Here is a 25,589-nt window from a genome sequence, read left to right on the forward strand (position 1 = left end):
TCCCAGCAAAGAAGGTTCTTGAGAGGAGTTGTGGTTGTTGCCCTAAGTCAGGTGTGGACAGTGATGCTTCAGGGTCAGTGGGCTGTTAGGGTGAACTCCTTAGCACAGGCTTTGTGGGGAGAACAGGGGTGTTCTCTGCCCCTCACCTCTTAAAAAGCACCTCTTAGTTCCTTTTCTGCTTTTTCTCTAAACGGGAACTAGAAAAGGGTTTCCTCCCTGAGCTGCCTGTGGCTTATGGCATACTAGCACTTATTCTGCCAAATAAGGTAGTTGGTGTCTTTGTCTGGGGACTTTTATGAGATGAGCTCCTTTTGCCTGTTCCTGGGGCCTCCCTGTCTTTCATCTGTGAGTCCTGATGAGTGCCGCTTGTCCTGTAGTTAGTATTAGTATTCATTTTTCACTTTGAAAAGCTGCCCAGTTTGGATGATAAATCATATGGTCACTCTGCCTGTGTATCAGACTAAGTAAGCCAGGGTTTCTCAAACTTGGCGGACTTTAGCTTTGGGGCCGGAGAATTCTCCCTTGGGTGTGGGGGGCTTGTTCTATGCATTGTAGGATATTTAGCGGCAACCTGGCCTCTACCTACTAGATGCCAGCAGCTCCCTCCTTCTTCTGGTGACAACCAGAAATGTCTGCAGACATTGCTACCAAATGTTCCCAAGGTGGGCAGGGGTGGGCCAAAGTGCCCCCACTTGAGCACCACTGGACCAAGCACTGCAGATTATTTTTATTGAGTATCGACTCCTGTGGATCAGTAATGCCTCTGGGCCTGGCATGTCAAAGATCCAAGACTCAAAGCCAAGGAATGTTGGGATAGATTAGTGCTGTCTGCCATGGGCACGGGATGGGGCATGGCAGCATTGGCACGCTGGAGGAGTCCATGGAGATAGGACATAGAAAGTGCCAGAATACCAAGAGGTCTAGTACATTATTCTGGCACTGGAGGCCCTGGCAGTCCAGGGGGAGGGATGAGACATGTTTGTACCCAGACATCTGGGGCCATGGCTATATGACAAGACAAGCTGCTACCTACACCTGGTGCCAGCACGGCTTCAGCAGGTGTCAGGTGTCTTGCGAGTTGAGGGGAAGGTGTGGCCACTGAGGCCAGAGGTGGCGGGGAAGGCATTGCAGAGGTCGGATTCTGTGGAAAGGCTGGCAGGTATGTGTCAATAAGCGGTTCCAGGGCAGCCCAGACGTGCCTGGCAGTTTTGTTTGTTTTAATCCTCAACCTTGGGTTTAATTAAAGTCCCATGGTAACTTGGTTGGTTTACCCTCCCAACCCTGGCTTTTCCCTTTGGTTAATTTGTTGTCCTGGCCAGTAATGGGTCTTTCTGCCTTGGGGATTGAACCGTTCCTTGGGATTCGGTAAAGGCACATTGAGGATGGGCATGAACTCTGTGTGGCTGTCCCTCTCTGGGCAGCGGCAGCCCCGTGGGGCATGGGGGTGTGTCCCAGGGCAGGAGCAGCGCATGGTCTATATAAGGTGTGACCTGGTTGGGAAATGGCGCTTCTGGCTTCCTCTGGGACCTGGCCTTCCAGGGTCTCCCTCTGGGGGTAAGGGTGTACGTGGGTTCTGAAAGGAGAATACACCCACTGAAGAATCTGTTCTCTCCCCAGAGAGACTAGCAGAAAACCTCAATGTTGATTAGGTAAAATGCCAGGTTTGGTTCACTTTCGGTGACTTCATGGTATTTTAATGAGCTCCCAGCAATTCTGGGGGAGTGGTAGCAGGGTCTGCTTTCATTCCAGGCCTAACCTAATCTGAGAACTATTTAACCCTTGACTCTGTGCTAGTCCCACCCCTGCTGCTCGGTGGAAGCTGCGCGGGAAGCGGCTGGTCACCAGGCAGTGGCCCAGTGTCCACTGCGTGTCCACGTTCTGTCAGTTGGTTGACTAACCTTTGAGGGCAAACAAGGGGTAGAGTTCTAGCACTAGCCTCACATCCGAAGGCTTCGGGCCAGAAATAAAGATCTACCTGTCCAGGGCCCGCAGAGTCAGCCCCAGAAACCAGGGTCTCCCGATTGCCGCCCTGGTGCCTGTCCCCCGGGGCTGCTGCCCCAGGTCCTCTGGCTGTGTCTGGAGGACTGCTGGCCAGCCGGCTGGCTGCAGGCCCTCACTCCCTCTCCACATTCTCCCTGCCAGTTGCTTCTGGGGAGCTGTCTGCTTTCCAAGGCCTTCTTGAGGGTGGGAAGCACCGTGTGGGTGAGGCGCTGGGGAAATGCTTCAAGGGTACAGTGAAGCATGACTGCGAGCACACTCACCAGGACCGGCGGCTGAGGCAGCCACAGATGTGATGACTCCACTTGAGCAGGAACGCGCCGGCCAGGAGGCTTGGGCCCTGCCAGCGAGCCCTGCCCGCCGCCGCTGCACACAAAGGGCCCGCTGTCTGCGGGGAGCTCCGGAGCCAGGCCCCGAGTGCCCGTCTGTGCCGTGGAGGCCGCGGGTGCCGCGTTGGCCCACCCCAGAGGGGCGCGCTCCCGGCCGCACATGGTCACTGTGCGCTCACCAGGCCTGGCCCAACGGGAGGAGGTCCTGAGAGGCAGGGAGATGAACTTGAGAGAGAGAGCAGGCGAGCCCGGCACGGGCAGGGAGCCCCACCTAGCCCGGGGGCTGGGGCAAAGTGTGAGGGGCTTTGGCCAATGACCCAGCACCTCCACAAGTAAAGTCACCGGCACCAGTTTGCTGGGCCTCTGTAAGCCTCAGCCTGAGGAGCAACTTGCCTTGGGAGCAAGACGTGTGTGAGGAAGAGCGAGCTGGGTTTGCACTGGATTTGGGTTGGGGCCTGGCTCTGTTGGTCCCTGTGGACTAGGGGGCCACTTTCACTGAGCCTTTCTTTCCCTGTGGCCTCTTGGCTTAGTGACGCCTACTTCCTTGGAGGGTTATTGCAGGGATGACCCAAGGTGTATGTGGATGGTGCCGGGCCGAAACGAGCGCCCCCTGGAAGGTAGTGGGGAGCGCCTGGAAATGCAGCCTCTTGATCGAACCGCCCCTGCCCTCCCTGCACTGCATTCTTTCCCTCCACGCTCCCACTCTCTTAATGCAGGTGATAACCAAATGCTTCCTCCAGGCGGACTTCTTCATCTCTAGGAGGCCTGTGAGAGCTGGGGCTCCGGGTGGCAGCACACACAGGAAGTGACTTGTCAGAGGCGCCTCCCTGCAGGGCCGCGTAGCACACGGGCGTGCGCAGGCAGACGCGGCCTCAGACTTGTCCCGTCTCGTCAGCGGCCCCAAGCAGGCTGCAGGAGGCCCGTGGGCCCACGTGGCTTCAGGGGGCCTCAGGGGAACGACATGCCCTTGGGAGGCAGCCCTTGAGTGACACTGAAGGGATCCTCTGGCCATGTGTGGTGGGGACCCGGGGTGGGGGGCCTGTGACCCTAGCTCTGGGCCCAGCAGAACCCGGACCACTGCCCTGCTAGGCCCCCGGAAGCAAAGCCTGCTCCTTGGAACGAGGCTGCTTAGTTATGATGTGGTCATGCCTGCCAGTCTCATTTCTGTAAAATCTTTAGAAGAGGAATCTGTGGCTCACAGATCCTTTTCAAGGATTCAGCTTTATTTTGGCTTACTTTTCTGTTTAGTTTTTTAATTTCAACCCAGTAGGCCTATTGTGCTTTGCACCAGGCCACCTGAAGTCGGGGACAAGAATGAAGTGCTCTTCAGGAACTGAAATTTTGAGGGTGGTCGAAGATGTGGCATCTCTGTTACCACCCCTCACCCCCAAACAACCAGAAGTCACCTGCACAATCAGTAATGGCTGAGCTGCTTTGTGCTCTTAATGCCCCCTGGACGTGCTCCTCCCAGGCTGCCTGTGAACCCTGCTTACCGCCGTTTTTCCTGTTCTCTCAGGTTCTGGCTCTGAGACTCCAGCGGAGCCGTGTTCCAATAGGTCAGGACTGAATGTTGGTGTGTTCAGAATAAAGGGTTGCTTTCCTTCCCCCTGCCCGATTTCTGGAATTAAGCTGTCAGATGAGAACAGGACCAATTGTCTAAAGAGAAAAGTCAGTGCTCAAAGTCTGCAGGCATGAAAGTCAGGATTCATTAAGTGGCTTCTGTAAAATTCTTCTGGTCTGGACCAAGGCTGTTGGCCCAGTGTCCCCCTTTGCAGAAAACTGAGGACCCTTGGTGCTCCTTTGGGCGACAGTCAGTACTGACCGGGGCCCTGTATGTCATGCCAGCCAGACTTTGTGACTCGATGAAGATCTGGTTTCCACCCTGAAGCCAGTCCACAAATACAGCAGGGCCAAGGTCTAAGCTGAGAGCCAAGGACAGAGGTTGTGCCCTGGGAGTGAATTCTCGCCTAGTAGTTACCAACATACTGTTCATTTCATTTGATCGACCCTTGTCAGGGCGACGGGAGCAACTGGCTTCTTTAGGATGTGTCTCTCCATGCCATTACTGTTCACCTCCTGGCACAGATGTTCCTGCCATTCTCCAACAAGCCTGATGAAACTCATCCCAAGGGCATTTCACAAAGCCAGAGCTTTGCCTGGTACTGTCCACCTTGTTCTCAGCGTCCTGTTGGTCTTCCTTCCTATGCTCTGCAGAGCTGTGGACTGGGGCTTGTCGGACTCCGCTGGGACCCCCCCAAGTCTCTCTCTCCTTTTTTTTATTTTTAAGATTTTATCTTTCATGAGACACACACAGAGAGAGGCAGAGATAGGCAGAGGCAGAAGCAGGCTCCTTGCGGGGAGCCCAAGGCGGGGCTCAATCCCAGGACCCCAGGATGACACCCTGAGCTGAAGGCAGACGCTCAACCGCTGAGCCACCCAGTGCCCTCTCTCTTTCCTATTGCTCCCCAAGGGGAATGTGGTTCAAGAGCAAAGCAGACTGACCTCCAGGTCTGGTCTCTCTGAGCATCCCAGTGGTGTTTGCTGTGGGCTGTCTGCACTCACATGTGACTTTTGAATTTCCCTCCACCCTGACAAACCTGTCTGAGCTGTCTCAGCAGCAGTGCCACACAGAGAACGTTCTCACTCCCAGCCCTGCCCATGGACAAGGTGTCTGAGCAGCCAGCAGTTGTTCCTGGCGGGTGTCCCTGCGTACCGGGAGCTTGGCAGCTCAGCTCGGCTTGTGTGAGTGGCTGGGTGCATTTTGGCTGAGAGAGGGCTTGTTTGGGACCTCGCCTGCCCTCTACCATAATGAAAGTTGTAAGTGTAGGCCCTGGGGCTTCTTTCTAATTATTGAGGGTGCCTGCTGGGGGAGGTGCCTCTTCTCCGCCTCTTGGCCTCCTGGGACTAGAGACGTGGGCTGCCTCAGTGGGGTTCACACACGGCCTCACCTTGGGGAGGGTGTGGGTGGAGACTCTGGGCCAAGTCCAGCTGTGTTCCTGCTGGGGTTGCTGCTGAGCCAGCATCTCCCTGGTCTGGGCCTACCTTTGTGCCTTGGAGAGGACATTGCTGGCAACCACGCTGCGTGCTCAGGAGCCAGGGGCAGTGGGTGGCTCAGCAAGCAGGCTGCCAGAGGCTCCATGACCCAGGGGGCTGGGGCTTGGCGTCGGTGTGCAGCCTGTGCCGACATGGAGCACCAGCTGTACCTACTGTTCTCACCTCCCTACTTATCCCCAGGTGCCTGTAGCCCAAGCTCGTGAATGGGGCTGGCTCTGGGCAGAGTCCCAGATGAGTTTATAAGGCCCCCAACACTTCCTAAGAGAGTGGATAGCTCTTTCATTGCAGCCTGGGGCAGGAGTGCTCGTGGCTCCGGGCCTTCCCAGCCCTCTGAGTTCTGAGCTTGAACCCACAGGTCTTTCCACATTTTGAACCTGGTGAAAGACTTTGCGTTTTGGCCCATGAGATCCTGACACTCATGGGAGTCTGGGGAGAACTGACTCTGGAGCCCAGGGATTTGCCCTGGGCAGCCTGATGCTTCCTGTCCCAGGCGACAAGGAGCAGGAGTTCGCACAGTGAGCGACCCAGGGTGGTGGAAAGTGTAGGCCTGTTGGTCGTGCGTCACCTCGTCAGCCTCACCCCACGCAGGTGTGTCAGCTAACCTGAACCTGCCCTTTGCTTTCCCTTTTTCTTGGCCCACGGCCATTGATCAAGCCTGGTTGGCCTGAAGACAGATCCTGAGGGCACAGTGCTCATCCAGGTGTGCCTCCAAGAGCAGGTCCGCAGGAGGCCCGAGAGGTTTTATCTCAGAGTTTGATGAGTCAGTCCCGGCAGCGGCTGTTGGTGGACCAGGCCCGGTCTCTTCCTTCTGTACTTCCTGTTGGGGCTGATGTCACCACTCTGTGAGCCTTGTGGCCTTTTATGGACAAGAATCAGCAGCTCCTCTTGCTGAGGAAGTGAACGATAAATAAAGCCCCTAGCATACGTCTGTACCTGGGGTGAGAGACCTGTGGTCAGGTTTCCCCTCCTCCCACCTGCGTTGGGCCTTCTGAGCTGGTTGGAAACACCTGTCTGCATTGGATGTCCATCAGCTCCGAAAGGCCTCTGGGGGCTTGGGGTTAAAAAAAAAATCAGGAGAGGGAATGGCCTCATTGCTGAACGTGTAACTTAAAACCTTTTTGTTGTTGTTCGGGGGATGGTGCACAGTGCAGAGCTCTGGAGGTGCAAAAGGCCTGGGGTTATTAAGGACAATGTTTCCAGGCACCTGGGCTGTTCTGCATGCTTCAGGCATTGATGTCATTTAGTCCTTAGAGCAGCCCTGCTGGTGAGGCCCTGGCCTCTGATTCTGAGAGGCCAAGGGGCCAGGCATCTCCATGGGGAGTGCAGAGTGGGAATCTCTGTCCTCTCTCTTCTGGCACTGCTCTGCATGCCTGGACAGTGGTCTGCTAAGGGTGCTCTGATGAACCCTGTCTCCACTACGCAGACAGCTCTGGTGTTCATCTCCTGTTCTTCAAATGAGGAATTCGAGAAGATTGTATCTGAGGCAAGGCTGCTGCTTCTCTTAAAGAGTTGAAAATCACTATAGAGAGATTCGTGTCCTGTCTCTACTCAACTCCCACCAAGTTAGGGACCAGGCAGGACGGGTTTGGGGCCTCTGGCAGGCTAACATGCCTTCATTCCGGGAAGGAACCCGTTTCCCAGAACTGGGTTGTCTCTGGTGGGTGTCCTCCATGGTTCTGGGCCATGAGGTTCCTGTCTAGCTGTCTGTCTCCTGGTGTGGCATAAGGAAGGGCATTTTTCATTTTTTTTAAAAATTTTTATTTATTTATGATAGAGAAAGAGAGAGAGGCAGAGACATAGGCAGAGGGAGAAACAGGCTCCATGCACTGGGAGCCCGATGTGGGATTCGATCCCAGGTCTCCAGGATCGCGCCCTGGGCCAAAGGCAGGCGCCAAACCGCTGTGCCACCCAGGGATCCCGAAAGGGCATTTTCAGACAAGCCTTCAGTCTCATAGGCCCAAAGGAGGACTTCGGTCACAACAGCAGACTGAGCCCTGGAGTGTGTGTGCCGTGAGGTGACCGTGTGGGGAGGGGCTGAGGGAGTGGGTGTTCGGGAGGGTCCCCGCTGGAATGCACTGGAGTGTGGCAGAGTAAACTGAGGCAGAGAGCTTGTTGGCGGCTGAGAATTCTGACCATTCAGTACTGGGAACAGATGCTTCAGAGCTCAGGAGCAAGCCCAGAAGCACTGTGAGAACAGACACGCAGAACAGGGACGGTGCCTGCCTTATTCACTCTCAGGTTGTGGTGAGGCCACAAGATGACAGACCCAGACTCACTGTAAGAACTGAAAGGGCCTTTCGAGACTCACGGGGCCACGGTGTCCTTCACTGTAGACAGGTGGATTTGGGCTGCCAAGCAGTGGGGATAAGAGCTGAGGTGATGAGACGGGCCTCCATCAATTTTCCCCTGCAAAAGCATTTGCCACAAGAATATTCTGGCAAAGTGAACTGACGCTTCTTTAAAGTGTAAAATGAAAGTATGGGCATGTATCCTTTTGGGTTGTGTCGATAGTTATGCTTCAGGGATTGGAGGTGAAAGGTCAGGAGCGGAGGGAGTGGTGGTGGTGGGGTGGATGTAGATTGCATAGAATTTGGGTCTCAGATTGGAAATTGAAGCGCATGCAGGCCTCTGTGTATGTACTGACATGTGCAGGTGCGCAGGCACCTGCGTACCCCCCCATGTGTCCGTGTTTACGTGTGTGCTTGTATGTGCTCGTGTGTTGCCTGTGCTCATGCGCATCTTTGTCTCTGCGTCCTCGTGCAGCTTGTCCATGTCTGTGTGCGTGTGTGTGCACATGCCCGTGTGTGTGTGTGTGTGTGTGTGTGTGTGTTTGTGGGGCTCTGCTTCCTGTTGTTCAGCAGCCCAGCATCTGACTCCTCCTCACACAATTAGAGGAATTCCAGCCATCCCAGGGACGGGGCCTGGACAGCCCTGGGAAAACGGTTCCTTCTGGAAGGGATGGGAATGTTTCCTTTTATGGTAGCATCGGCTGCTGCTGCCTTACAGCTTGCCAGCACGCGCAGGTACATTCTTGCCCACTTGTGGAGCAGTGACTAAACATGCCTGCAGCCGGGGCTGGCGTGGGGCGGCAGGGTGGGGTGGGGTGGTGGGGGGTGGGCAGTGGGGGAGGCCAGGCCTGGGGATCACAGCCCTGCGCATTCCAGACCGTGCCTATTGCCACACTGTCTTTGGAGGGGGGGGCAGGTGATGGCGACTGCCCCGTCTTCCAGCCCTCAGCCCCTGCCTCGTCCCATCTATCTTATGGAGATGCTATGGAGGCTTCTGCGACCCTGGCCACCTGGTCTCTGTTTTGTGGGAATGTGGAGACAGGGGCCGGGAGTGGGGAAGCAAGGTTGCCTGCTCTGGGCAGTTCCACAGTGGTGAGCTGGGTGTGCGGTACGTGTGTGAGGGTGCCTGGCTGAGTTCCCTTGCACCCCTGCACCGTGGATTTCTTGGGGGGAGGGTGGGAGCAGCTGCCACTGGTGTTGGGTGTGTGGCTCATATTTGCCTCTTGTTCTGCATGTCCTCTTCTCCCCCACCCGAGTGACCGTCAGTTGGGGGCAGAGATGGTAGGAATGCCCAGCCCCGTGTGCTTGCTGAGGTGGGCACATTGGAGGCTTTCCTGGCGACCAGGAAAGTGACCCAGCAGGTGACCCAGCTGAGTGCTTTCTGTTGGTGTTGAATGGCTAAATCCGTCTCCTGAGGCTGTGCACACAGGGAGCCATGAGTCACTCCCCACTGTCCCGTTCTGCAGGGCCTGGCCGGCCAGGGGCAGCTAGTAAGCTTGTCCTTCCAGGTCCCCAACGTTGGGTTTCATGCAGTACCTCTAATGCTAACAGTGACTAGTCCTCCTCTATTACTCCTTAGCTGGTACTCTATTACTCCACAGCTAGTAGTCTTCTATTACTCCTTGAGTAGTGCTTATTACTCCTTGGCTAGCACTCCTCTCTTATTCTTCAGTTAGTACTCCTCTATTACTCTTTAGCTCCTATTCCTCTATTCCTGCTTGACCAGTAGTCCTCTGTCACTCCTCCACTAGCATTCTTCTGTTACTCCTCAGCTAGCACTTCTCTATTACTACTTGACTAGTCTTCTGTTATTCCTCGACTAGTACCCGCTACTTCCCTATTACTCCTCAGCTAGTACTCTTCTGTTACTGCTTGACTAGTACTCCTATGACTCCTTGACTAGTACTCCCACTGCCCTGACAGTGCCACCACCACCCATCGTGGAGACTTCATGACGGAGTAGTAAACTGCAGCCATGTGTGGAGTTCATTGTTTCCTTGCCGGGTTCTTTTCATCTGTTACTTCTGTTTTCCAAGCTAAACTTGCCAGGGAGCTCGTAGCATATTTACTCTATAGATAAGGAAACTGAGACATGAGGTTGAAATGCCTCACTGCAGCTCAAATATTAGTAAGTGGCCTGGTCCAGGATTTGGCTGGTTTGACCCCAAGGAGTTGAGGGTATGACATGGGGTGGGATGAAGAGGGAAAAAAATAAGTTTGTCTTCTCAGTTATCACTTTAAAATTGCCCCCACCCCAACCCCCGCACTGAACCAGGTCAGCCCAAACACCTGCAAGCATTTCTGTCAAACTTCGCTTGCAGAGTGTGGACGTTACTGTTCTTCCAGCAGCGAGGGGAGTGGGCTGTTTATATCCTTCCTTGCTCACTGAGGTGCAGCTGGAGACTGTTGCTGAAAGATCCCGACAGTCGGGCCTCGAGACCCAGCTTGTCCCAGAGGCCGGTCGGAAGCTGTGATCTTGTTCCTTCCATACGGCCCCTGCACCAGAGTCACGGCCCCCATGTGCCAGACACCGTGGGGGCTTCGTGCATGTGTGCTCTCCTCCCCATCACACGAGGGGCCTGGGGCTCTGGGCACCCGTGCATGTGTCTGGGGGGCCCATGCACCCCGAGGGCCGATCCACTGCGAAGCCAGCCTTGTCTACCCCAGCCCGCACCCAGCCGCTTCACCTGTGATCCTTGTTTGAGTGAGGACGGGACGGTACTTCCCACACCTGCACAGGCCTCCTCTCCCTGTGGCACCCACCCCAATTCAGAGCACACAGCGCCCCCGCCCCAGTTCACAGCACACAGGTCTCCCCTGCCCCAGTTCACAGCACACGGGGCCCCCCGCCCCAGTTCACAGCACACGGGGCCCCCCCGCCCCAGTTCACAGTACACGGGGCCCCCGCCCCAGTTCAGAGCACATGGATCCCCCGCCCCAGTTCAGAGCATACCCCATCCCTCAATACTCAGTGCAGCAGATCCCTGGGGAGCTTCCTGGGAGGGGGCCTCCTAGGGGCCGGGCAGGCGCGAGGGTGGGCAGTCTGAGCTCCTGCCACCTGTCCATGTCCCTCCCTCATCCAATGAGGCATTGGGTCGGTGTCACCGGCTGGTGTGCGGGGCCCTCTGCAAAGGGCAGTAGTCAAGGCTTTCTGCTTCTGTGAAACGGGCCGCTCTTCAGAAGCCCGAGGGGGAGGCTTTTGTATCCCGTAGAAGTTAACGTGATGTTTCCTTTGTTTCAGACCGAGAGGACCAGTCCATTTTGTGCACGTAAGTGTTTCTGCCTGGGGGTCGGGCCTATGTCACCCCAATTTGTTCTGACTCTGAGGGCTCCTACCCCAACCCAGACCGATGGGTAACATTCCCCGTCAAGCCTCCATTCCTTCCCCAAGGGATGTGTCTTAATTGAGGTAGTAGGTTTGCTCTCGGCAGCCCCCCAGCACGGATGAGCTTTATTTCAGGGTCAAAGACTGGCTCACCCTCCTCGGAGGAGCCAGTTCCCAGTGTGGGGAGGTTCATATCAGGGAGAGGCAGGAGTCTTCTCAGCAAAGCACAGTTGGGAACTGACTGGCCCCTCCAGAACACATTCCTTCTGGTTCTGAACAGTGGCTTTCTTTACCTGCTTTGCAGCAGACACTGGGGCTGCTTGCCCTCCTCTGAACCGAACAAGGAGATAGATAAATAAACCCTGTTGCTGGGGGAGCTGATGGCACAGAACATTCCTTCAAGGGGTTTCGAAGGGACATGTATAAGTGCCTTTGGCCTCTGAGTCAATAGCTGCCTAAAACTGATGCCTGAGACTTGTGGACACGAGGGCTGCCAAGTGACCAGGGCAGGCAATGTGTTTGATTGTCCTGCTGTCCGGCTGCCCGAGGGCCATGGGAAGCGGCCAGAGTGAGGATCCCAGAACCCAGCATTCATCTGCCTCTTCCCTTTCCCGCCGCTAGGTGTTGTTGGGTCCCCCACTAATAGCCAGCAGAGTGGGAGATAGTGGAGCGCAGTACGTTGGGCAAGGGACAGACTTTGGGGATTTGGCCGTGTCTCCCCTGAGAACTTTCATGGCTGTCTCGGCAGGGGTGAGTCTGGAGCTGGCAAGACAGAAAACACCAAGAAAGTCATTCAGTATCTGGCGCACGTGGCCTCCTCACACAAGAGCAAGAAGGACCAGGTGAGTGCGGGCCTTCCTCCCATGGAGGCGCCCGATCCTCCCGAGGAAGAGCATTTAACAAGCTGTGGTTTGGAGCATTTTGGGAATTGGAGCAGAGGCTGGACCCACTCTCCCGGCGGCTGCAGCGTGGCCGTCTTGGGAGTGGGTCCGGTGGTAGCCAGTCCGCTTCTCCCCCAGCCTCCTAACTTTCTGAGTTGCTTTGGAAACGGGAGAGCACCGGGTTTTGCGAAGCAGCCCTCCCGGGGTCTGCAGCTAATTGCTGTGTGGCCTCCTACCCCTGAGGTCAGAAGAGAGATCCCAAAACTTGGTTCTCAAGTTGATGGAGACCCGAAGCCTCTCGGGCAGGCCTGCATTTGCATCCCCACTTCTCTTCCCCGCTGTTGAAATGCCTCTGGGTGGACATTCCCCCAGTGAAGAGAGGAAGGGCAACTGGAAAGTCATCTCACTTCCCTTTTTCTCCCCCTCCCTCTTGATGGATTATGGTCGAACTCAGCAGTGTCCTCGCTAGGTGAGCTTGCACGTTTACTGCACGTTCTGCACCGGGAATGCGTGTTCTGCCCATCGTGTGCCCTTGAATTATGTATTTTTTTTCCTGAGCAGCTTTTCACTCCACACCATTGTCACTTTCTGCAGCTAGACCTGTTCTCGTAGGCTCGGCTCACTGACTGTCTTGGGCGGAGGGGGGTGTGTGACACACGGTGACCTCTTGTGCACTCTGAAATGTCAGCTCCTGCAGAGCGGGTATGGGCCTTGTCCCGGAAGCTGTTCTCAGAAGCTCTGGCCAGGCCCACTGTTCCCACGTGCGCGGCAGCCATAAGGCCCTGTGCAGAACCCCGACCCGGGGGAGGGGGCACAGTGGAACGGGCATCTGCTCCCCTGGAGCCCCACGTGGTCAGTGTCCGGACCAGATGGAGATGGCTGGCCCCCCACCTGCCACCAGTGTGCCTGTCAGGAGCTGCGCCCAGAAGGCCCCACACTGGAGCTTCCCAGGGCTCAGGGTGATCGGTCAAAAGCATGCCCGTGTGGTGCTCTCTCTCTTTCTCCTAAGCACACACTCTTAAGCTTCCTTGTGAAGTCTAAGTGCCCATGGTGTCCCCTCAAGCCATGGGGGGCACCTGCGCCGTCTCTCTGTGGCTCCCCCTTACTGGGGAGCTGTGTACAGCGTGTCAGTAAGTAGCGGTGTGTGTCTCTTTGCATGCAGACCTGGGGTGTGTCCTGCAGAATGTCCTAATGAGTACAGTCTTCTGGAACTGAACCAAAAGTAACTTTTCATGTGCCAAACTCCTCAAGACATTCTGAATCTTTTTCCGTGGGGTGTCAGGGGTTATATTTAGAAACCAATAAAATTTTTCTTGCTCTCTCTCTCCAACCTCCATTTTCCATTCTTTTTAGGAGGCCTATTTTAAACACAGGACTGTGAGGTTAGGAGTCCCCTAGCTGTGGTTTTCCTTCTCAGAATTTGCAGTCAAATTCATCTTCCAGCTATTTATTAAATGCCTCACATGCTCCTGGGTCTCTGGAGGGTGACCTTGGAGTCCCTGCCCTGGAGGATGGGAGATGGGACCACAGTTACAGAGCAAGAATGGAGACCCATGGGGCTCCTGCTGCAGGGGGGGCCGACTGGCCCCTGGCACCCCGCTTGGAGAAGACTGTGTGCTGGGGGTGGGGTGATAAGTGGGAGCAAACTTGTCACATTCTATGTCTCAGGTCGTAGCCTGTGACAGGCACTCTGTCCCCAGCCCGGAGATTGAATAGGTTGCCTCTGGCTTCCGATTACTGCTCAGGCTCTCAGTTGTAAAGGCCATTGACAGTTGGGTTGATTTATTGCCTGAAGCCGTACAGTGATTTTCTGCACACAGCTGGGGCCCGAGATGCTCAAACTTGGGTTTGTGGCTCTCGTATTCTGGAACCTATCATGGCATACACTGGGCGAGAGCTCTCCCTTGCATTGACCCAGTTGCTTGTCCCGAGACTACCCACTGGAATGTCCCAAATCTCACCTTGCCATGGGAAGGCCAGGCTTTGGCCAGAGCTGCAGCCTGGCAAGGCACAGCTTGGGGGAAGGGACTTTGCAGGTAGACTTCTGTAGCCTGGGCAGTGACCTTTGGCTCCCCCTCCCCTTCCTCCCTCTGTTTTTTATGTGCTAGTTTGGAAGCCACTGGCAGAAACACCACCCATTGAAGCCTTTCATAAACTGGATGGGTAATTCCATATCTTATGAGCATACACTGCCAACAGACCCTCCGAATGTCATAGTGTGCAGATTTTATTGAAAAATAAAGGTCTCTCCTGTGCCCATTATGGGTCAATAAGGAAGAGCCCATAGGTTGGCCTTCACCACTGTTTGCATGGACCCTGGCTCTGGAGCCTGACGTCGCCACTCCCTAGATGGCCAGGTGGTCCCACGTTCCACGGCAACAGTGTGGGGTCCCAAAACAGACTTTAGCTCTGCTTTCAAATAGGAGCTGGCAGCAGGCTCTGGTGGGGACCATGCTCCCAGTCTGTGGAAATAGGAATGGGAGTGGCTCAGCCAGCCTGGCAGCCTGGCCTGTGCTTCAAGAGGACCGTTTTAGTGGGTGGGGGAGCAGCGCTCATCCAAATCGGGCTCCATCGGCTGGCTTCGCAGGCTTTGCAGACCCACCCAAGCCCTGTGGGTGGAAGCCCAGTGTCCTGGGATTGCTGGTGCCAAGCACACAGGGACCCCTTGCCCTTCACTGTGGCTCTGCTGACCTTCGTTCATTCATCTCTGTGGTGTGAAAACAGAAGATCCCCAGACCCCTGTGGGGAGCCCTGGCTGAGGACGGCAGTTGGAGGAGGAGGGCCTGCTCGGGCCCCTTCCCGTCTCTGGCTCAGAGCTCAGCAGACAAGTCTTGTCTGCAGCAGGTGTGCCTGGAAGGCTGTACCTCACGACTCTCCTGGGAGCTCCTGCTACTACCAGTTTTCCTTTTCATCACTCACAGGCAGCCGTTCCCGTAAAGTCCTGGCCGGGGTCCAGCCTTGCTAATAAATACAAAAGCCAGCCTGGCCCTTGTGCAATATTCTTTCCCCCTAGAGAGGATCCAGGTATTAAGGTGAATGAGAGCCGAGTTTTCTTCAGCCAGTGTCGGTTATTACCAGGCCTGCTGGGAAGGTGATGGCTGCTTCTAGAATTGATCTAACCTGACAGAGGAGAGCCTGAGCAGGGCTGTACAGGGTGGGGGCTACGGCGGGGACCAACAGGTGCTAGATAGAAGACTTGGTCCCCATTGTGCTGGTTGACAGCTGGGTGACCTCGGGCAAATCATGCCCTCTCCCTCGACCTGTTTTCTTTTCCGGGAACTGGGGCCACCCTGTTTATCACCCTGAGCATCATGAGGACCCAGGATAGGAGGTAGAAGGGGGTGTTTTGTCAACCATGGAGTCCCATAAGACCACAGTAGAGTTCGTCCGTGTTAGTGATAGGCGGTTCAAAGCCCGTAGTGGGCCTTGTCGGACACCTGACATGCTGGCAGCAGGCTTGGAGGGTGGCAGGCCAGGGTCCAGCAAGGAAAAGGCAGAGTTTAGTGGGACACGGATGAAATGAGCTGGTGTCTTTTCTGGAGCTGGTTCTCTCCTTGTCCTGTAAAAAGGAAGAGAAGTGTTGTCGGGTATTGGGTGGGGCCCAGCGGCAGGCAGGGCAGAGCGGAGCCATTGTCCTAGAGGGTAGGGACTCTGTCCAGGAGAAGAAACGGTGCCTCTCCTTGACTCCCAGGCTGCTTCCCAGCACGTCCTCCCTGGCAGTCTGGACCGTCGTGCCAGGTTCCTAGAGCCGGGAGAGCCACCCACCTTCCCTTTCTAGGGACACTACTTGGTCAGTCCTGGGAAGTAAGTCCAAGCCACTGAAGATTTCCAAAGGCCTGTCGGGAAGGCTGCTCTTGAGTGACTTGGGGTGAGGCCAGGGCCGGTGTGGTCAGGGCTCATCTGGAAGCCTCTGTTCCCAGCACATGGGTCATAGACATGGATCTGCCAGTGTCCCCTCTGCCTGACAGAGCAGGCGTGACAGCCCAGGCCGCTGCCCGGACTTCAGTTGCACGTCTGGGTTCCCTTGTAGGGTGAGTTGGAGAGGCAGCTGCTGCAGGCCAACCCCATCCTGGAGGCCTTCGGGAACGCCAAGACTGTGAAGAATGACAACTCCTCACGATTTGTGAGTAGCGGCCAGTTACGGGGCCAGCGCACCCATCCCCAGCTTTGGCGCCTATTGCCTTCCCCGGCCTGTTGCATGGAGTGGGCTGGGTCACACTCCAGTCGGGGCAGGCCTGTACAAGTGGCTTCTTCAACCTAGCAGTGCAGAAAGCAGTGGGGAGTTACCTGCCAGTCCCACTGGTTGTCCTGTTGTAGGACCTGCTGCAACAACCTGCTGCAGTGGGTTAGAAGCCAGGGCCAGCTCGAGGAGTAGAGAACATCTCTGCACCTCTGTGGGGAACGTGGGCCCTCTTGACCATGTGCGGGCCGGGCTCTAAGCAGCGTGGCCCTGGTAGTCCTGAGTACCCCTGTAGTGCGGGGCGCAGGGCCCCTGGCCTCCGAGGTGGGCGGTCTCCTGATTTTCTCCCTTGGCCTCTGGCCTCTGATGGCTTCCTCTGTCTTTTTTAGGGCAAATTCATTCGCATCAACTTTGATGTCAATGGCTATATCGTTGGAGCCAACATTGAGACTTGTATCCTTGGTTGATTGCCACAGGAATCCTGGGTCTGGTGGGGAGGGAAGCGGCCGCTTCCAGCTCTTGTCCTCCCCCCTTTATGGGCCTGTTGGGACGCCTCACCTGTGGCATTGGCAAGGGTACCAGGAGAAGCTCACTGAACACCCAACCCTGAGCTCAGGTTTTTCGTTAGTGGCAGGATAGAGTTGTACTTTGGAAGAGATGGGATGATGAAGAGGTTCCCAGAGGGGCAGAATTTGAGTGGGTGCTACTTTATGTCTCCTGGATGTAGGCCTTATAGTCTCACTGGCAAGAATATTCTGGTCTCTAGCCCCTCATGGGCAGGGGCTATTTAAATAGGCAGGGCTCCTGAGTGTCAGAGCTGCTGTTTGACAGGCTATCCTCCCCGGAAGGAGCGTCAAGATAGTTTGTTTTTGTTTTGTTTTGCCCTTTGCTACCTCATGAGGTTCAGTTGGTTATTTACTTATTTATATTTAAAAAGATTTTATTTATTTATTCATGAGAGACACAGAAAGAGAGAGGCAGAGACACAGGTAGAGGTAGAAGCAGGCTCCATCCAGGGAGCCTGATGTGGGACTTGATCCCTGTACTCCAGGATCACACCCTGAGCTGGAGGCAGATGTGCTTAACCATTGAGCCACCCAGGCGTCCCTCAGTTCGTTTTGATGGGGGTGGGGAAAGCGGAAAGTTGCCTTCCCTCCTGCTTACACAGCTCCTTAACGTTTGCAAAGATCTTCTGGAGAAATCACGTGCTATCCGCCAAGCCAAGGAGGAGCGGACCTTCCACATCTTCTATTACCTCCTGTCTGGGGCTGGAGAGCACCTGAAGAGTGAGTAGTTGAGCCCAGCAACCTGGCACATGGGCTGCTGGCCCCAGTCGGGCCACACTGTAGTCGGGGAGTGAAAGTGCCAGGCACCTTCCGAGGCCTTGGCCTTCTGTGCTGAGCACGCCGGAGAAAAGCCAGGGTGGTGGAGTGTGCCTCTGTGAATCACGGGGCCCTGACGCTCCCAGGGGTCAGTCTCCCAGAGGGACTGGCTACTCTGCAGTTCTGGGATAGCTCAGGCCTCAGGGGTGCTTCCCATGTTCCAAAACCTTTGAGGTCACAGTCAGTGCTGACTAGAACCCTGGTTGCAGCACCTCACCGACCCCACCTTTGCCCTCCACCCCTTTCAGCTGATCTCCTGTTGGAACCATACAACAAATACCGCTTCCTGTCCAATGGGCATGTCACCATCCCTGGGCAGCAGGACAAGGACATGTTCCAGGAGACCATGGAGGCCATGAGGATTATGGGCATCCCAGAAGAAGAACAAATGGGTACAGAGCTGGCCCTTCTGGGGTGAGGGAGGGGAGGTGGGAGACTGGTCATTGCGCCATTGGAGGCATTGGGGCAGCTGATCAGCCTGGGGAGAGCTTCCTGTTGGCTCTGACTCAGAGTCCTCTAGAGGCCAGGAGGAAATGGTACCTCAGATCGGAGTTCCAGGGTTATTTGCTCCCAGTGATAACACGGGGAGTAAGGTCAGGTGCTTCACTGCTCAGGGCCTCCTGCTCCAGGGCTTGCCATTTGCTGAAAGAGGAACATCTCTGCTTCATCTCAGTGGAGGATTGAAAGGGGCTGGGGCTGGGATCTTTGCATTGGTCAAGTGTGGAACATGCCTGTGTCTTCCTGTTTCCCCAGAAAGAGGGTAAAGAGGCCTCTTAGCTTCATTTTTTAAAAGACTGGGGGAGAAAGGGAATACACCCTGTTCTTAACGTGAGGGTTGGAGCCACCTTGGCTGAGCCACAGATAGTACGTAAATGGTGGGCACAGTTTTGTCTGATAAAACTTCATTTGCAAAAATAACCAGTGGGCCCTTTAGGTCAGAGGCATGTTCTTGGTCCAGATTTAGAAGTTTTGGGAGTTTTAACAGAGCTCAGGTCTAAGCATAGGGCTGCCCAAGGCTCTGGTAGTGAGCTTTCTGGGGTGGCTGGGCCCTCCACATGTCCAAGGGCCCCTGGGGGAGTGATTGCCCTCACCCAGGGGCTTACTCAAATCCCTACCTTTAATTGCCCCCTGAAGGCTTGTTGCGAGTCATCTCAGGGGTTCTCCAGCTCGGCAACATCGTCTTCAAGAAGGAACGTAACACCGACCAGGCGTCCATGCCCGACAACACAGGTAACGCCCGTGGTCCCATCACCTGGAACACAGGGCCCGGGGTCTGGGCTTGGATTCGCTCAGGAGAAGAAGTCTTGTAGGAAGTCCAGTCAGTTCTTTCTTTTTCATTTTATGTGTATTTATGGCTGGCTATGCTCTGTAATTTTTTTTTTTTAGTAAAACATACAGGAACGTGACTCTGGTGCTGCATCAGGGAGTAAGCATCAGGACAAATTAGAAAAGCCCTTGATCGTGTGGACCAGGGTTTCATTCTCTCTCTGGAGGCCAAACCAGTTGTCCCAGTTAGTGAAACAGTGATTCCTGCTGTTGCTGCATCTTCGTGCGTGCCTTACCCATGAACACGTTAGGACCACGAAACACTGCCACCGCCACACCTGCTCCTCGGCCACTGCCGCTCCCTTGAGTCACTGCAGGGAACTCCATTTGAGCCATCAGCCATAGTAATGCATGCGTGTTTGGACCATAAAAGCTGTTTCCGTGGGATGTGTGCTGTTGCGCCTCCTAGCACTGCGGGTGGGGTGGCAGGGCTGTTCCTCTCATCCTGTTGGCGGGTAGGGCCCACTTCCTCACTGTGGCCAAGGATGGGCAGAGGAAGCAGCCCGGGCCCCCAGCGAGGACACATGCCTCCCTGCCCTGGTGAGGATAGTGGCTGCTGCGGTGCCATGGCCATGGGGTCTGAGCGGCGAGCTGGGCACTCTGCACCCTGCTGAGGAAGGGCCTGGAGCCAGTTGTCCTAGTAGTGACCACTCGGTTACCACCTCTCAGCTAAGCAGAGGGACTCATTCTCTCTCTCTTCTTTTGAGATTTTATTTATTCATGAGAGAGACAGAGAGAGAGGCAGAGACACAGGCAGAGGGAGAAGCAGGCTCCCTGCAGGGATCCCCATGCAGGACTCAATCCAGGACCCCAGGATCATGACCTGAGCAAAAGGCAGACACTCAACCACTAAGCCACCCAGGTGCCCATCTCTTGGGTTTAATTAAAACTTCTCATCTCTCCCTTCCTTACTCTTTGAAAAATCGCAGCTGCCCAGAAAGTGTCCCACCTGTTGGGGATCAACGTGACGGATTTCACCCGAGGCATCCTCACGCCGCGCATCAAGGTGGGACGGGACTACGTCCAGAAGGCGCAGACAAAGGAACAGGTAGGCTCTCTGGCCGGGGAATCGGGCTGCCTCCTTTACAGGGTCGCTGGCCACAGCAGCCGGTTTTGGGCCCACTCTGGGCCACTGCAGCAATAGACACCTGGCCAGGGGCCCTCGTCCAGTCCCCACAGCAGCTCGGGGAGCAGGGTGGCATTTACCTGCAGCAGGAACACGAGGAAACTGGCCCTGGGAGTCAGGATGCTACCCGAAACTGCAGGCTAGGGAAGGGCCACATGTACGTGGTGTCCCGTTGCATGGAGTCGATGTCAAGACTGGCTGGTCGGCGACTGTGGGGCACGTCCTGTGCTGGTACAGGGTGAAGCGAGAACTTGCTGCTTGTCTTAGCACAGCTCATTCTGGGGCCAGGACGGCGGCATCCCCACACTCGGGCCTGTGCCAAGCAGCTGCCTCTCCGCCACCTGCTGTCCTGTTGTGTGTGGTGAAAGCAGCATCCTGCCTCAGCTGCACCCTCACCAGGGACCCTGACTCCCCCAGGAGCTGGGTCCCCTCACCTCGCCAGGCCCCTCTGTTGCCACTGGCGGTGGGTGTTTTTAAGGTGCTAATCCCCCCACCTCTCAAATATACTTCAAAGTTCATCTTGATTAGTCCCTTTTCCTAAGGGTGCTGTCCACAGTGCCCCATGCTGGTGGCTGGTGGCCCACAGGCAATGCTGTGCAGAGCTGTCCCACCACAGCCAGGGACACTGTTTTTTGTTTGTTGTTTTTTTTTTTAAGATTTTATTTATTTATTCATGAGAAACAGAGAGAGAGGCAGAGACACAGGCAGAGGGAGAAGCAGGCTCTATGCAGGGAGCCCAATGTGGGACTTGATCCTGGGACTCCGGGATCACACCCCAAGCCAAAGGCAGACACGTTCAACCACTGAGCCACCCCGGTGTCCCAGGGACACTGTTTTCTAAAGACAGTGCATGTAGTTATTACCAACTCTTCAGTTCCCTAATAATTAAAGAACTTTTATCTTTCTGTTACGAAACTTCTACATGAACACTTCAAGGTTCAGAAAATACAAAAAGAAGCTAGAAAAAGGGAAAAAAATTGTCACAGTACTAGCCAGTGACCTTTGTGGGATATTTATTTCTTACAAGGTTCTTTACTTACTTATTTTTTTTTTACATTTTTGCTTTATTTATTTATTTATTTATTTATTTATTTATAAATAAGTAGACTCCATGCCCAACGTGGAGCCCAACGTGGGGCTTGAACTCACAACCAAGATCAAGACCTAAGCTGAGATCAAGCATCAAACTCAACCGATTGAGCCACCCTGGCACCCTGAGGCTTTTTTTCCCTAAAATTTAGTTGTCGCCCTGGCTTTTTCTAAAATCATAGAACTATTCCAACATTGGCAAAATAGAAATGAGCCCCACGTGCCTGTTGCACAGGCAGCTTCAAGAGTTAACTGACTCCTGGCAGGTCTTGGCTCATCATTAATCTTAGTCCCCCACCTCCCACACCTGTTATTTGAAGGAAACCTCGTATGTTTCATCATTTCTTCTGTAGTTTACCACAGTATGTCTCTTTATCTTAAAAATTTTTTTGTGAGTATCTAAGTACTTAATGCTATGCCTGTATTGTTGGGCATAGAAGTTGTTTCAATTTTAGGTCATTATAAATGACACTGCAGTGAATATACTTGTGTTCGAAGTGTTTTTACCCTGTCCTTAGAGCTGTCTCTGGGGGAAGGTCCCCCCGCAGGGGGGTTATTGGAGCAAAGGGTTACAAAGTTTAAAAGCACCTGCATCTGACATTCTGTTCTCCTGGGTGTGTTCCCTGTCTCCCCCGACCCCAGGCTGACTTTGCCATTGAGGCCTTGGCCAAGGCCACCTATGAGCGAATGTTCCGCTGGCTGGTGCTGCGCATTAACAAGGCTCTGGACAAGACCAAGAGGCAGGGTGCCTCTTTCATCGGGATCCTGGACATCGCTGGCTTCGAGATCTTTGATGTGAGCTCCTCTCCTAGCTCTTGGGGCTAGGAATCTTCTTTCCTGTGGCCCCATGGCAATCTCAGTGGGCCACCTCCTCCCTCATGTGGAGACAGGACACCTCACTTGGGCATATTTTAAGCTCAAGGCCCCTCTGGGGCTTCATGCCCGTTCCCAACCAGCAGTGCTAGAAACAATGGGACCTTTTACTGGGTGTCCTGGGAGGGGAGCCTTCCTGGGCAGGTGCTTTCTGAGATTTACTCTTCCAGCGACTATTTATTAAGCGTTGGGACAAGACACTGTCTCTGCCCATGAAGACGCAAGGCCTGGGAAAAATGATAGTTGCAGGAGATCTGAGGTTCTTAACCTGGGGTCTGTGGCAGGTTTTAGAGAGATCATGAACTCGGTGGGGGTGGAAATGACCTCTTTATTTTTCACTAACATCTCATTGATGTGGCACATTTATTTTCAGCTGTGAGTTGAGCAAAATATACAAACTGCAAGTGGCCCCAGGAGTGCTTGGGGTCTGTCTCTAGTGGAAATCAGATGCTTTTCATGCATAGCAGTTGTAGAGATGTTCTGATGTCATTTACACTCATCTGCCTCAAACTTCTGGAAGTTACAAGGCCCGCAGCTCGTGCTTTTTAATAAGGAAGCATGATCTATTCGTATGGCACAGTAATTTGATGATTATATTTTAGCATCCTTTCCTTTGTCATCAATCTAGTTTATTCATTTTCAAATTTTGTTCTGAGAGAGGCTTTCCCAAGCAGCTAGAAAGGTCCTTGGGCCCCGGAAAGCAGGAGCCCCTGCTCTGGGTTTGGTAAGGGAAGGCACTTGCCCACTGGGGCTCCCCAGGGCCAGCACCGAGCTGCCCGAGGAGGGCCACGGTGTCATGGCAGGAGAGTGGGCCCCTCTCTAACAGCCCTCTCTCCCTGCAGCTGAACTCCTTCGAGCAGCTCTGCATCAACTACACCAACGAGAAGCTGCAGCAGCTCTTCAACCACACCATGTTCATCCTGGAGCAGGAGGAGTACCAGCGTGAGGGCATTGAGTGGAACTTCATCGACTTTGGCCTTGACCTGCAGCCCTGCATTGACCTCATCGAGAAGCCAGTAAGAGCCAGACCTGCTCAGACCTGGCTTGCCACTCGCCCCCTTGGACACTGAGTGTCGGGGGGGGGGCACCGATGGGGGACTGTGTCTGGGACCCCGCCCTGTGGGTGCCACCTGCAGGAATAAGCCTGCGGGCTCAGATCTGGTGCCTGAGGGCCTCACCCAGCTGCTGGCCAGGTGAGGCTGTGGCTGATGCCCAAGGATCCCGTCTTCAGTCTCGGAAGACCACCCAGTGTTTACCTGACGGGTGGGCTCAACAGGCTTTTCTTTGTCTTAAACAGACATGCGTCTGTGTCATAGCATCCTATCCCAGGTGCTTTTGCCGCAGCGTGGCATTGTGCAGAGCCAGGGTGTACAGGTGCTGAGGCATGCGTGGTCTGTTCCCCTTAGGACTCCATAGGACTAACTCGGTGCCAGAGCTGCCGTCCCCCAGCATTGGCTGTTGGTGGGTGGCGGTAGCCAAGGAGCCTTCTCCTTTGCCTTCACTTCATAGCGAAAGGTCTTGCCAGGTGTGGTTGGGGTCATCTTGTGTTTTAGGTTGGACAGGGTGTGCCCTTTCTTTTTCTAGGTTATATCTCTCTCTCTCTCTTTTAAAGGTTTTATTTATTCATGAGAGACAGAGAGAGGCAGATACATAAGAAGAGGGAGAAGCAGGTTCCCTCTGGGGAGACCAGTGTGGGACTTGATCCCAGGACCCTGGGATCACACCCTGAGCCAAAGGCAGACACTCAACCACTAAGCCACCCAGGTGCCCCTGGGTTATCTCTTGATTGAGTAAAAGCACTGAACTCACATCTTCCTAGAGTCCTGAGCTGCTGAAAATGGGTACAACCAGAATTATACCAAAATGCCAATTAGTTGGAAGATCTAGGAAGAAGTTTGGGTGCTTGGAAGTGTTAGTTAAGGCAGGGGGCAGGGGTTGAAATGACTGGTGATCCTAATATTAAGCAATTTACTTCTATGGTGAGCTTCTCTTAAATCAGTTGAGTTTTCCTTTTTTTTTCCCCTCTAAGATTTTATTTATTTATTCATGAGACACACAGAAAGAGGCAGAGACACAGGCAGAGGGAGAAGCAGGTTCCCTGCCCGATGTGGGACTCAATCCCAGGACCCCGGGAACATACCCTGAGCTCAATCACTGAGCCACCCAGGTGCCCCCTCAGTTAAGTTTTCCAATGAATAGGATCCCATCTGGCTCAGAGTCTTCTTGGCTAGGCCCCGCAGCATTTTAATTGGCTTTCTTATCAATTCAGTGTGCTCCTGGGGCTCTGGGGGCTTCCTTGGAGGACTTGACTGAAGTGTCACATTTCACCACATAGTGGGACAGACACAGCATGTGGGGCAGTGTCTCAGTGGCTCCAGGGACAGAGGTGCCTGTTGAGGACAGCCCCTGGGCATGGGGGCCGTGGCCCACATCTGTCAGACCTCCCAGGGGATTTCCAGTGCAACAAAGCTGGAGAAATTTGGTGATGGATCATCTGGTTAAGGTGTGTCAGCCACAGCTGAGACCCCAGAAGTTTCTTTTTAAACTAGATCTACCTTTTATTTTTAAGTAGGCTCGGGGATCCCTGGGTGGCGCAGCGGTTTGGCGCCTGCCTTTGGCCCAGGGCGCGATCCTGGAGACCCGGGATCGAATCCCACATCAGGCTCCTGGTGTGTGGAGCCTGCTTCTTCCTCCGCCTGTGTCTCTGCCTCTCTCTCTCTCTCTCTCTGTGACTATCATAAAAAAAAAAAAAAAAATTTTTTTAAGTAGGCTCCATGCCCAATGTGGGGCTCGAACTCATGACCCTGAAGTCAAAGTTGTGTGCCCCACCAGCTGAGCTGGCCAGACCCCCCAGACTAGAATTCTTGAGTTCTGCTAATGCTTCTTTTACCAGCCGCCTTTGGTGACAAGTGCCACCTACCGTCTGCTGAGATTCTGGGGATTCTGAATATTAACCTCTGGCTTCTTGTGAGGGTAGGGGTGGGGTGGGTTCCCCAGGTCGTGCTCACCTGTGTGATGCTGTGTTTTTCCCAGGCAGGGCCCCCTGGCATCCTGGCCTTACTGGATGAGGAATGCTGGTTCCCCAAAGCCACTGACAAGAGCTTCGTGGAGAAGGTGGTGCAGGAGCAGGGCACCCACCCCAAGTTCCAGAAGCCCAAGCAGCTGAAGGACAAAGCCGATTTCTGCATCATCCACTATGCAGGCAAGGTGAGGCAAGCACGTGGGTGGGAAGGTGCCGGCTGGCCCTTCCTGGGGAGGGGGGGGGCAGAGATGATGCTGTTTAGGCCTAGGAGCTGGGCAGCCCGGTGGGGGGGGGGGGGCTGGCAAGGACAGTGCTTATCTCGTGATGCCTCCAGCAGTGTGCCTGGTGGCAGGAATTCACATTCATGTGGCTCTCACACCTGCGAGAGCACTGTTCTGTGCACCATTGTACTTAGGGCTTGCAGCAGTCCTGTAAGGTACTCAGACTGCTAGTCAGGTGTCCCATCATTAGTGGCATTTTCCGGGTGTGGAAGTGACATTTGTGCTAAGGCAGACACTGGAGTTTGAACTAGAACCCTGTCACTCATAAGCGGTGTGACTTTGGACCAGTTAATCTCTCTGAGCCTTGATCACCTCATCTGGAAAATAAGTAACCGTCGCTGGGCAGTGTTAGGTGTCCTAAATGAGCTTGTGAAGTCCAGTGCTCGGCACAGGTCAGCAGTCTAGGGCAAGGCTGCTTAGCCTCTGCGCTCCTCA

At 54.6% G+C, this 25,589-nt stretch overlaps 1 protein-coding gene across 1 annotated transcript in view; it reads left to right on the plus strand.

Moving 5' to 3' along the window:
- MYH9 (myosin heavy chain 9) overlaps positions 1-25,589 on the plus strand; it is a 90,826-nt gene that overhangs the window by 39,441 nt on the left and 25,796 nt on the right. The window contains exons 4-14 of the mRNA XM_041757488.1: positions 10,911-10,938; positions 11,743-11,836; positions 15,906-15,998; positions 16,445-16,508; positions 17,243-17,341; positions 17,686-17,829; positions 18,572-18,667; positions 19,693-19,811; positions 21,621-21,773; positions 22,694-22,867; positions 24,885-25,058. Coding sequence (XP_041613422.1) covers positions 10,911-10,938; positions 11,743-11,836; positions 15,906-15,998; positions 16,445-16,508; positions 17,243-17,341; positions 17,686-17,829; positions 18,572-18,667; positions 19,693-19,811; positions 21,621-21,773; positions 22,694-22,867; positions 24,885-25,058 — 1,238 coding nt within the window. The remainder of the gene's footprint in view (positions 1-10,910; positions 10,939-11,742; positions 11,837-15,905; positions 15,999-16,444; positions 16,509-17,242; positions 17,342-17,685; positions 17,830-18,571; positions 18,668-19,692; positions 19,812-21,620; positions 21,774-22,693; positions 22,868-24,884; positions 25,059-25,589) is intronic.

This window comes from Vulpes lagopus, chromosome 5, assembly GCF_018345385.1.
Source record: "Vulpes lagopus strain Blue_001 chromosome 5, ASM1834538v1, whole genome shotgun sequence".
Classification (NCBI taxonomy): domain Eukaryota; kingdom Metazoa; phylum Chordata; class Mammalia; order Carnivora; family Canidae; genus Vulpes; species Vulpes lagopus.